The 13,435-nt window shown below is 32.2% G+C and overlaps 2 protein-coding genes across 9 annotated transcripts in view; one reads left to right on the top strand and one right to left on the bottom strand.

Moving 5' to 3' along the window:
- LOC132727883 (uncharacterized) overlaps positions 1-13,435 on the top strand; it is an 80,973-nt gene that overhangs the window by 44,502 nt on the left and 23,036 nt on the right. For all 8 annotated transcript variants that reach the window (XM_060713479.1, XM_060713478.1, XM_060713481.1 and 5 more), the window contains 5 exons: positions 8,221-8,428; positions 9,056-9,144; positions 10,183-10,429; positions 11,675-11,763; positions 12,722-12,974. In XM_060713479.1, the coding sequence (XP_060569462.1) occupies positions 8,221-8,428; positions 9,056-9,144; positions 10,183-10,429; positions 11,675-11,763; positions 12,722-12,974 (886 nt within the window). The remainder of the gene's footprint in view (positions 1-8,220; positions 8,429-9,055; positions 9,145-10,182; positions 10,430-11,674; positions 11,764-12,721; positions 12,975-13,435) is intronic.
- On the bottom strand, positions 1,129-4,795 carry LOC132727885 (FMRFamide receptor-like). The gene is made up of 5 exons (XM_060713482.1): positions 4,489-4,795; positions 3,193-3,645; positions 2,499-2,773; positions 1,983-2,139; positions 1,129-1,655 (listed from the first exon to the last, which is right to left on the bottom strand). Exons 2-5 carry the CDS (start codon positions 3,637-3,639, stop codon positions 1,368-1,370), a joined length of 1,167 nt encoding a protein of 388 aa, XP_060569465.1. The 5' UTR covers positions 3,640-3,645; positions 4,489-4,795; the 3' UTR covers positions 1,129-1,367.

The raw sequence follows: 13,435 nt of genomic DNA, 5'->3' as shown, positions 1-13,435 counted from the left end.
GTTTTCTAGATTTTAAACAATTTTTGATAACCATTTTTCAAGAAATTCTAAAAGTTAAAGTTTGTATCACTAAGATCTTTAATGAAATGTATCACTAAATAAAGGTTGTCAGGAAATGAAGACATGAAATGTTTGATTTTTACACAGCTAATTATATTTTTCATCAATATTTCAGAAATTTTATTTCTTGTAGCACTAAGTGTATAAGAGAAGTTCTTTACCACTGAATACGTGACAATAGTTCTTTTATTAAACTTGATAGAACGATGTTTGTATAATACATGCCTTTATTGAACCATGTACTTTTAGAACCATAACCTAACAGAACATGTCTGAACCATAACCTAATAGAACATACCTTTATAGAACCATAACCTAACAGAACATGTCTGAACCATAACCTAATAGAACATGTCTTTATAGAACCATAACCTAACAGAACATGTCTGAACCATAACCTAATAGAACATGTCTTTATAGAACCATAACCTAACAGAACATGTCTGAACCATAACCTAATAGAACATGTCTTTATAGAACCATAACCTAACAGAACATGTCTGAACCATAACCTAATAGAACATGTCTTTATAGAACCATAACCTAACAGAACATGTCTGAACCATAACCTAATAGAACATGTCTTTATAGAACCATGTCTCTGTAGAACCATGCACTTATAGAACTATAACGTAATAGAGCATGTCTAAACCATAACCTAATAAAACATGTCTTTATAGAACCATGTCTCTGTAGAACCATGCTTTACAGAATGGTGTTCACAATTTTAGTATCTTGATATTGGAATCTGATAAACTGTAAGTTCCTTAACAATGTACAAAGAAGGAAAATGCCTATCATAAAAATAGTAAACTGTTTTAAGATTATTTTGACTTTTACATAACATAGTTGAAGACTTTCAGAAGTGCTAATGTTGAACTTTTTGAATTACTAACTTGGATTCATCGACAAGCAAGGGATTATTCTTAATCAACTAGGTTTTGATTTACAAATAAAAATATGACTTGGCTGATATTTCCGTGAACAATTTTGGCTTTAGTAAATTAAGATCAAGAAAACATAGGCAGAAGAACTTCAAGTAATGTAAGATTAACTTCAATTAATGTAATCATAAAGCCTCAAATACTGAAAAGGAAATTTTGGTTTTATGTTGATGGTATAAGAACATGTAATTAGTAAGAAAGCTTTTAAGGCATATGGTGAGGAAACAACACATAGTAAATACAAAGACTAAAGTTGTTCAAGTTTCTTAAATGAGTTATGAAAGTTTAAGAAGTCATTAAAATCTTTGAGGGTGAAGAATCAAAGCTAGTGACAAAAGTTGACTGACAAATACCCTGTTGTAATCATTCAAGAGGTGTATCCATCCTCTTGATGGTTGTTTGCATGTCACAGCTTTTCTGACTCTCAGCATCACTCAGCTGACTGGCCTTGCGCCTCTCTACTGAATACAGCTCGCTGGTGTCTGGCATTGGAACCATGAACCTACAGCCCATAATGCTGTACAGGAACAGTAGCATTTCACGGCGAAACCTTTTTCCAGACACGCAGTAGAGAAACACATTGATGGAGGAGTTGATGACAATGCCAAGCTTGGCAATGGCGTATGACTCGCTGACAACATTGGTGTCCGCCTAGAAATACATATACAATGTTATAGGATGATAATTGTTTTCTTTCATGTTCGAAAATGTAATATATATAATAACAAAATATACATTTGCATTTATAAAGGTGTTAAAGATTTCTATGGGATGAGATGGAAATCTTTATTCATACCATTAAAGTATTATTTTTACATCATTCCCCTTGTGTTTATGATAAAGGTTTTACTTTGTTTGCATTTCTGAAGATGAAAAAGATTATAAAATTCCATAGTTTTGTAAATAGTTTATAAACCATTATCTCATTCTTAAAAGAACAAATAAACTGATTTTGTATCACATTTATATATCACTTACAAATTCTGGCTTCATCATGAAGAAGCACTGTGTGATACACTGAAGTGCAATCAAGGCAAGAAAGGTGAAGGTCACGGTCAGAAGGAGTTTAGTCAGCTGATTTTCTCTGCGCTGGGCTTTCATCTGAGCAATCTCACCACGGTTCTGCAGCATTGTCCTATATGATATATGAGATAGTATTTCAAATTGTTTGACAGACGTAAACATTACTTATGTATTTCAATATATATAATTCAGAATATTATTATTAACATACTTTCATTCAGATTTTAAATATTGTCATATGTCGACAAGTCATTTAGATTATTAACTATGTTTGATTTTTTTCCCGCAATAACATTATTGTTGTGATTAAGAAACATTTTCTTTTGAATGTTTAGTCTTGTATTAGTATTTACTATCAGCACTAACTTCTATTGGGCATACTGCTACAAGTAGAGACCTGTTGTAGGGAAAGATCATAAAATAAAGAAATACTTAAAGATAACACACAGGTAATGAATTTAAAGTATTTACTTGTTTAGGCTTGTTACCCGGCGTAAGATGGCCATGTTGAGAATGAGAATAGTAAGCCAGGGAGCCAGTACCAGGAACATGCAGTGTACCCAGAATTCATACATCTGGCTTCCTGTTCCTGCACCAAATTCTGTATAGCGGTAGGCTGGTTCCCCTGGTTTACGGTCAATGGTGTTGATAGGGTAGTATGTGTTGAAGTGTGGGGTGTTGATTATGAAACACAACGTTGTTATCAGGAAAATGCCTGTCTTAGCAGCCTTGTCAGTACACAATACCTGTTTTGAAATAAAACATACCTTTTGTTGACAAAAATAAAAGACACCTTTTGTTGACAAAAATAGTAACTTGTAATAAATGCTGATATGCATTATACATTGGCCTGTCCTTAAGTTTATATACACTCTTAGCTTCTGACTTTGATATACAAAAATGTATATTTCTGTTTCAAAACGAGTGGAATAAACAGGTCAAAAGGTGTTCATATGTTATAAGATTTTATTTTCTATCATTAAGTGTTAAGAAAGTAAGTGGTAATGCCAATTAGCCACTTGAAACTTTCAAAGCATTTTCACAATTTTGGAGTTGTTGCCAAAGATATCTTACAAGTTACATCTACATTGATGATAAATATTTATTGTTTAAATATCACTTTTTCTTGAAAAAATAAATTACAATTCAAAGGGAGAGAACTCACCTTAGCCTGAGTGATCCAGCATACCTGGATGTACCTGTCGACAGTGACACCAACCAGTGTCCATATACTGTTGACAACAAAGAAGTAGAAGATTGGGAACCCGATGTAAGAGTGGAACACTCCAAACTGATATCTACTCTTGAGTGTTGGGAATAGCATCACCAAGCTGTCGGACAGAAATACGAACACAAGAACTCCGATATCATTAATGGCTTGTGCAATCAAATACAATCCAGTCGATGAGCGAAGTGGTTTCTTCCGCCAGACGATAATGGAAAGCAGGTTTCCAATGATGCCTATCACCATGAAGATAGGGACACAGATTCCACTACTGATGTAGTGCATTTTCTCCGCTGTTTCAATCACCTCGTTCACATAGCTTTGATCTTTAATGGCAGTAGAACCATTCACCATGTCTGTTACATTGTCCCCAGTAGCATTCATCATTACCGCCTTCAAAAATTGAATAATTACCCTGGTACTAATACAGTGTTGAAATTATTTTGTTCTAAAATAGTGAGAGATTTTATGCTCCTAGCCTGCTAGTAACAACAGATTCTACCTGTACAACCAGTGCAGACAAAGATCAGCCGGCTCAGCTGTGTCATCTGATCATGGTCTGCACTGTTTGCTATTCAGTGTATACATATTTTGAAATTTTCCCTAAAAATGATAAATTGTTTGGTCCTGCTTTACAAATGGACAAGTCCATTTAATGTATTTAGTGTGGAAAGGGTTACACTAGTTCCTGGATCATTTCCATCTTTAATTATAAAATTCTTTTTTCTTTTTTACTTCTTTTGAGATTTTTAATTATTTAGAAACTCAATTTAAGAATAAAATTGAAACAAAAGTGGAGCTGTTGAGAATTGAGACTAAAGATGCTCTTATTTTGGTACTCTGTTATAATTTGAAAAAAATTTCAATATTAAAATACAAAATAATATAATATACATTGTAGTATTCAATTGTAGGGTTTGATTAGCCTAACACTGTTCATGCCTTGACACACTCTTAAATTATTTGGTTAAATATTTCATTTAAAAAAAAATAGATATACATGGTATTTATTTGTTTAGTTTTTATTTCAAAATGATAAAGAAAAAACTGTAAAATATAGATGCTGAAATCTTTGTTGTTTTTATCCATTATTGATTACATTGTTATATAAATAAACAAATTTACTTATATTTATCAACAATAAACATTATGTAATCTTTTTTTTGGTATTTTTTTTTGGGTATTTTTTTTTTTTTTTTCATAAAATTAAGTGTGACATAAAAATATCAAACTTACTTTAGTTACTAATTCCCTCTTAGATAGATTATAATTTACTGCTCAAACAACCTCTTTCCTGGAAAGTTTTTCTTGAAATGTGATGTTTTTCATTATAGCATAGCATCTCTCGGTCAGTTGATACCTTATAATTTAGTGATAATTCAGGTCTCTTAGGGTGATAATTACATATGTTACTTTTACATATATGGACAATAAAATATCTGGGCTGAAAATTACCTTATTTTAACTATAGACTTAATATCTGAAGCTCCACTAGACAAAATGCTGTAGCATTAACTACAAAGATAATTTGCAGTGTGTTTTGAAATTGCCTTAATTGTAAAATGTTGTTCATTTAAGATGTTTATGCTTCAAAATTATAAAATATAGAATTACCTGTGTATAATTATGTAACCTTACCACACTAAATATCTTAAATGGAGTTGTGTATTTTAACTCTGGTTTTAGTTTGACTTGAGGTACATTAAAAATTTTGTTAACTTTACCCTGCTGAAGCCAAAAGTGATTTAAGTCTTTTCCACCAGTATAGAGCCAGGCCAGCCTGCAAATCTGTGCAGTCTGACCTGGCTCTATACTGTTGGCTGGAAAACTTCAAATTCTCACCTTGATGTACCTAAAATCAATCATGGACTGTTCCAAAATGAAAATGGAAAAGTCCATTTAAGAAATTCAACAGGTTAAGGGTTAAGAATTATAAAGAACTGTTCATATTTATAGCAACCACTGTATCACTAGTCCAGTACATTACCACAGGGCCAGACTGTAGTCATCTGGATTTTAGTACATGCAATATTTATAATCAATCAAAACCAGGAATGGTATGTTCCAAATTTAGAGCAGGGCTATTCCATTATTATATAACTTCAGCATGGTAAGGGTCAAATTTTGTACTGTGTTACAAATATTATGTGGGTTGATATAATCTCCAAATTAAGATAAATTTGTTAATATCGTGATTTGTTTTTACACTTCATCAATAATATACTTCACCAATTATCATCATTTACAAGTTTGTAGATAATTGAATGTTAACTGGCGGAAAGTTATCACCAAATATTGACACATTCAGTTGTTTTGTTTGAGCCAAGCATGACAAAACTATATTATATGTTATATAAATTCATCAAGGTAAAGGTTAAAATAACTATTTTATAGATGATGAATGTAAGATTATGTTTCATAAATTATTCACATAAAATGCAATATATTTTCCTCTAATTCAAATCAATTGTCTACCACAAATTTTTGTTTACTACAACCAACATATTAACTGTTATGGCTAGTAATTTCTTTTCTTTCCATACAAAACAGATACAATTTCACACACATACATAAGATAAACAATTGTTGAAAAAGTTTACAGTATTAACATGGACGCTGTAGATTAAAAAAAGTAAAAGAGTTGGACCACAGGTTTTAACAAAATTAGAGATTACGTCCTTCACACAGAGTTTGATTGTATTGCATACCTTTATTTAAATAACCTTGATCCATAAGACCACAAGCAAAGCAACAAATAGGAAATCTGCCCACGAATTAATTGATGAATACTTGGCCAACGTGATATATAAAGTCAACTAAAATGGTTCTATCTTCAGTTTAATTACATAAACTGGTTTTACCTTATTTCAGAGGCTACCAACATTAGAAATACAAAATATTTCATAAGGATCCTTAAAGAGATCTTCACCAAAGGTTGTATGTATTATCTGAGATGGTCAGCTCAGAAGTAAAATTGTTTCATATATCGTTTACAATGAGAGAGATGGCCCACTGGTTAAGATAGCTGCATCTGAATCCAGGGACATTGTGTTGTTACCTTACTGTTACCCTTACTAAGGTCACAACCACCATTGTTCCTCATATGACAACTGTCCAGTACTGGTTAGTCTAGCAAATAGACACAAAGTGATTTTTCATGTCCCCCATCTTTCATTGTTATCAAGTTACAAGAAGATGTGATACATTCAAGAGTTTACTTAAAGTGAGCAACTTAAGACCAGTATGACCATCTTTTTCCATGAATATTCTTAAATGTCATGGCTTTTGTCAGATCAATAGTTTTATTATCAAGTCAATGTAAATATTGAAAGTAAGCACAAGTTATTCTTTTATGAATAATGGACATGCTGATTTATGTAATGTTCTAATATTTCACCTGATTGAAGCCCCTACAGGGCACCTGCAAATCTAATGTTATTTCTTTCCAATTTAATGGTCTGGAAATGTCGTGAAGTGTTTTTATATATGGTTCAAATGAGACAGTTTATGGTATTTTGTATTGTATTATAAATGTGGTTCTGTTCACATATTTGTATATTAAGCAGGATAGCATTTGTATGTGCCTAATAAAAAAGCAGACTGATAAGTAAATTAGAGTAAAATGGAAACCTAAACAGGGAAATAGAAAATGTTGCAGGCCCGGGGCCAGTTTGGTTGAGCATGTTCACGACTGATACTGCTGAATGTATTCTACTGCCCATCCCTCCTTTTTCCTTTGGTTGTTACCTATGTATGTGATGGGGATTTTGATGCAATTATTTTATCTCAACAACCAATGAAAGTGTTTATTAATTTGTTCCTTATATACTGGTTTCAATTATAATTGTCTCTCTAATCAAAGTAAAAAAATCACAAATAACAGGCACATCAGGAGAAGTCATCTATTGTATAAAGCAATCGTGATTGAATAATGGAAATACCACCCTCTTAGCTCAGTAGGGAAAGCATTTTATTTGTCATCTAAGGATGGTTGGATCCACAGGCAAGGTGAATGTTCTCTGTGACAATTGATGCCAAATATTGTTTTATTTTGTCTGATTGAGTGCAGTCATTACTATTTTTAGCTCGACTATTCGATAAGAATAAGTAGAGCTATTGTAGTCACCCGAGCGTCGGCGTCCGCGTCTGCGTAACCACTTATCTTAAAGTTTTTGTAATAGTTTAAATATTTTCAAAGTCCATTGACATATGGCTTTGAAACTTTGCACACTTGTTCACCATCATTACCCCAACCTGTAAACAGGAGGAGGTAACTGTATCAAGCATTTTGACAGAATAACACCCCTTTTTCGACTTAGAATTTACGTAAAAGTTTTTGTAATAGTTCAAATATTTTCAAAGTCCATTGACCTATGGCTTTTAAACTTTGCACACTTGTTCACCATCATTACCCCAACCCATAAGTAGGAGGAGGTAACTGTATCAATCATTTTGACAGAATTATGCCCCTTTTTTCGACTTAGAATTTATGTTAAAGTTTTTGTAATAGTTCAAATATTTTCAAAGTCCATTGACATATGGCTTTGAAACTTTGCACACTTGTTCACCATCATTACCCCAACCTGTAAACAGGAGGAGGTAATTGTATCAAGCATTTTGACAGAATAATGCCCATTTTTGGACTTAGAATTTATGTTAAAGTTTTTGTAATACCTCAAATATTTTCAAAGTCCATTGACATATGGCTTTGAAACTTTGCACACTTGTTCACCATCATTACCCCAACCTGTAAACAGGAGGAGGTAACTGTATCAAGCATTTTTTTTTTTACAATCAAGCACTAAGAATAGTCGAGCGTTGCTGTCCTACCGACAGCTCTTGTATAGTGGTTAATGTTTGTGTATTTAAATTATTAACAAATGCTTAGAAAAGATAAAACTGGTGTATTTCTTTAATTGTGTAAAAAAGCTGTCGCACTAGTATAAGATGATTCTTTGTTTATTACAGGATGTAATTTTGAACGACCTTAGAGGACTGTGTAGCGTTATACCAGGAAATTTTTCAGCGACATGTTTGAATTATGTAAATGTTTATGGACCTTTGGTAATCAGTGCTTTGAAGACAAAAGAAGATCCAAAGACACTATGTCAACTTATGACTGCATGCCCAGCAAAACACCTACCTTACATGACTAAACCAATTCCGGAAACATTACGTAAGTGATTGTTGTTTACCTTACATGAAATAGTGTGTTAGTGACTTTAGTTGTGCATTTTATAATAAATTATTTAATAAAAGAAAAACATTGGACCATTTTGTCTGTATGGGTAGTTTGATTTTTTATATCTTGCAAATTAGCAATGTACTCCTAAATTTAACCTAGAATAAAGTATGATAGGGACAAAGAACTAGACATTAAAGTGGCATCATTTTCTCTTCCTGTCAAGCACACACACTCTGCTATTTTTTCTTGTTGATCATTGTGAAAGGGTATCATTTTGTCTATAAGAAATGGTGTTTACATGTTTGTTTGTTTTGGGTTTTACGTCACATCGACACAGTATAGGTCATATCGCAACGTTCCAGCTTTACTGGTGGAGGAAGACCTCAGATGCCCTTCCGTGCATTATTTCAGGCACGAAGGGGCAACTGAGTAGAACCACCGACGTTCCGTGAGCTAGCTAGATAGGTGTTTACATGTATAAGAGAATTGTAAGACAAGGGGCATAGGATTTTGACAGTCCTTTCATATGTAAAGTGTAAAAAAAAACATGATTTTTATCACTAAATGAAGTTTTACTTAATAATTTTTAATAATTTTGCTAATATTTGTTAATTTCAGCTGCATTGAAAGCTCCTTCAAAAGAGTGTGAATTCTGTGACACAGCTGTTGTTATGGTAAAATATTTACTGGAAAACAAGGCAACTGAGGTAAGAATTTATGTATTATTTCTTTGTGTCCTATTAATTGTTCTAACACGACCCGCATTTTTCCCTATTGAACATAGAAGAACCGAAAGTGTGTATTATTATGCTATAAAATCACTGTTTGAAGTTCTATATTTAGATATGTGACGTAATCGTTATACACATGACGTAACCACTAAAAATGTGACGCGCTGAAAATAAGTACGGAAACAAATCAGGTGCAGTTTATCTAATTATCATGTACGGCAGCATTTATTTGTTGATGTCGTGTTAGAATCGAAATAATATATCCAAATTGGTGATTTTATTGCTTGATAACATCACTGTTTGTCGTTCGGATGCGCATCATTATATAACTCGGGCTACGCCCTCGTGATATAATTCCCCGCATCCGAACTCCAAACAGTGATGTTATTGAGCAATAAAATCACAGTTTGGGATATATTATTTCTTAATTATAATTGCTTGTTAAGAAATCAATTCAGTTTAATAAAGATGTATACAGGTATGAGAATAATGGCTTTTAAATATAGAATGTATTAGGCTAACAAATTCAATGTTAATTTAGCATAAAGGTTATTGATAAACAGAGAACGCAGGATTTTCATTAACAACACATTGGTGATCCTTATCATTGTTTAAAATGCTGAAGACTGTTGATAAAAATACCCACCTTTAGACCTCGCTGATTGGTTGTTTTGGCACATCTGTTATCTCAGGTAAAAATGAAAATCCTGATAACAGAAAAATATTTGTGATTTATTTTTTCACTATTCAAACTAATGATATTAAAATATTGAAAAAAGCTCTAACAGTTGTAATCATATGCTTCCAAAGTAATATAAACATTGAAGCATGAAGATGTTTATCAAAATTAAAAATCACCTTATAGATATTGGAAATTTGTATTTTCATAGAAGATTATGGATGGTCTTTGTAAATATGCCTATTCCTCATCTTGGAGACTCTTGAAGATTTGTGAGTCACATAATGATTCTTATATGAACTGCATTTTAATACAATTTGTATATCTATTTTCAGGCTGAATTAGAAAAGGCTTTGGATGGACTATGTAAATATGCATCTTCGCTGGCACCAGTATGTACAAGTCTTGTGGCACTTTATGGAGACAAGATTATTGCCTTGGTGATCAGCGAATTGAATGCCAATGAAATATGTAGTACACTTAGACTTTGCACGGAAATGAAGAAACAGGCCCCAGCTCTGTCAGCAATTATGTCCCCTTATGATATACTCCCAGTGGGAAAAGTTGTAGAGAATGAAAAAGGTTTGTAATATTTCTTAAATTTAGTGTATCTGTCATTTATCAATATTTTGTTGAAATTTCCGTTTTAGACAGCTCTGTAGTTACACATGTACCGAATCTGAACAATTTATACATGTATAAAAGATATCGTAGAATGTAAGAGTGCATTGATGGACTTGTACATGAACTGTATGAGCTTACAGATTTTATTACTTCAATGCATAATGTAATGATATGAAAATGAACATTTTACATTAAAGTTTTAGTCTTTTGTTAAAGGGAGACACAGGCAAAATTTACATTTCTTCGTTTTGATTTTTTCATTCATTTTTCTATAAATGTCCTCAAAATAAATACACTAGGCAGTCATAGGAACAAAACTTTACTTCTTATAAAGAATAAAATGGTGGTTTCCTAACTTGACCCGCGTGGGTCAGGTTAGAGCGTTAAGATATCACATAAGTTCCCACAGTGAACTATGGTAACGTTAAAGAACATATCAAATGAATGACTTAGACTTGTTTCAATCATTCAATATCCACAAAATCTGTTATTGTAACTTCCAAGGTTTCTTCAAGTCACATGGCTTGTTTTAAAACTATTCGGTGATTCTGTCGGCGTCTAAATTTCGTTCAATACATCTAGATATATTTACGCTTCAGACCCAAAATATATAGAATTTATACAGAATTTCATGCTGGGACTTTAGAAAAAGTTATTTTAGTGTGATTTGAGTACTTTAAATCATTTTGATATTTTTGTCATTTATTTGCCTGAGTATCCCTTTAAAAAAAAACTCCTACCAGATAAGAATGCCATGCTCACCAAAAACTTGTGTATTATTCTGATAGTTGTTGCTTGGTAATTTCTTCCACTGTTGTATCACACTTGCTTCAGGTTACTCAAAACACCTTCATTTTCTTAAAGGAATTTCAGATAATTAATGTGTTGGTTCTTTTTTCATGGACTTCTACCATAAAGAAAAGTTTCAGGTTGATTGTGTCAAGGTCACTAAGGCTAAATTAGATTTCAAAATTTCTATTTTTGATCATAGTTAGGCCATATTTTTCACATTGTCAAATTAACATCAAGTATCATTTGTTAATGTTAAACATTTTGTTTCAGAACAGATTTTTTTAAAAACAAAAACAAGGGTTTTATGTTACAGAAATATGAAAACATGTTAAGATAATGTAGCAGACTAACAGTATAGACAATCTTTTATAATGTGTGTGAGGACATTACCAGTGTACTTTCTTATTACAGCATCTGTGAAGGTCCCATCAAAGGAATGTGAATTGTGTGATACTGTAGTTGTTATGATAAAATATTACTTGAACTCAAATCAAACAGACGTAAGTTTTACCTGCAAGTTTTACCTTTCGTTTAAACAAGACTTCATATGAATGCTGATGTATTTCTAGCTTACTTAAACACAAAGTAATCAGAGATGAGCAATTGTGATAGCTGGATTGTTACCATACTGTACAGGAATGGGCTTTATAGACCTTCTTCAAAATTTACTAAAATGGTTCTTTACTAAGGCATAAGTAGGATTTTATGGGGAGATGCTTACACTGTAGAGATGTCAGCTCCGTATATGATTTATAATGTTTTAAAATTTAGTGATAATTAATTCCAGCATACATGTATGTCAGTGTATAAATATACTGAACCAAAAAAGAAACTTTCTCAAAGTATGTGCAAGTTGTTCAAGGGTACCACTTAGATGTACACACTTATATACATGTAGTAGCTTGTAAAACTCGTTTTGTTTACAAAATCTGTCAGGTTATCCCCGTATAAAAGCCCGATATGTTTATTCAACATAAAAATCGAGTTTCAAAAGGATTGAAAACAAACTGTACTAACATAATTATCTACATTCAAACTTGGAGAAAGTTTCTTTTTTGTTTCAGTATACATATACATGTTAAGTTTATGGTATACATGATACATACAGAGATAGCTGAACTGTTTTACTCATAGCTTGTTATAAGCCTTTCCTATGATCACATTTGAATATTACATCTGTATATATTATACTTTAAGCAAGTATTGAATATATTTTAATCATATTTAAGTTTGATGTATATGAAGAAAGCTTATAGACTGCTAGTATAGTTTGTTAGTTTTTTTTTTGCTGAATTTTTTGGTTTGGTTTTACAGCACACTGACACAATTTAGGTCATATAGTGTATAGTATAAAACAATAAACAATAATGATATGATAAATTTTATTTTAGATATTTAAGATGTTAAGATTTTCATTTGAGGATTGCTTTAATTATGACCTGTTGCATTTTCTTCAAGGATGAAATCAAGGCTGCAATGGAGGCATTATGTGGGGAGATTCCTGCCGAAGAGATTTCAGGATTATGCAAGTCCCTGGTGGATCAGTATGCATTTCAGATTATTGAGCTACTACGAAAAGAGTTGAATGCTACATATATTTGTACAAAGTTGGGCTTTTGCAAAGCTCTAACAAAACAGGTGTCTGCTGTATCAGTGATTATGTCCCCTTATGATACTCTTCCAATTGTAAATCCAGTGGAAAATAAACCAGGTATTTCTATATTAATTAATTTGCTTTTTAATCGTGTTGAAGTAATTTGGGTTATGTTCATTCAGATGTTACATTTATCAATGTAATGTGGTATGTTTCTACATAACAAAGTTGTTTTTTTAGTATAAAAATGAAGATTCTGCCTCAATCTCTATAATGTGTATCATGATGATAATTGTTATAGGTGACTGAATATGTATTTTTTATATGGAATATATATATGAATGACTTATGTAAGCTTTTACATGCTGACTTTCCTAAATGGACTTTTCCAGCTTCTATTTTTGGATTTGTCAATTTTCAATGCAAGGATATTGAGATGAAAATTTGAAGTTACTTATTTAATAGCATAGAGACTAGTTAAACTGCATGGATGTGCAGAGGGCTGGCCGGGCTCTATACTGGTGGCAAAGGCTTGTCACCTTTGTATCCCGCAAATTCTGAACTTAAAGTTAGGAACT

This window comes from Ruditapes philippinarum, unplaced genomic scaffold (assembly GCF_026571515.1).
Source record: "Ruditapes philippinarum isolate M1 unplaced genomic scaffold, ASM2657151v2 ctg84_1_1_1_1, whole genome shotgun sequence".
Lineage (NCBI taxonomy): Eukaryota > Metazoa > Mollusca > Bivalvia > Venerida > Veneridae > Ruditapes > Ruditapes philippinarum.
The sequence above is the reverse complement of the archived record's forward strand: the minus strand, read 5'-3'. Positions and strand labels throughout refer to the sequence as shown.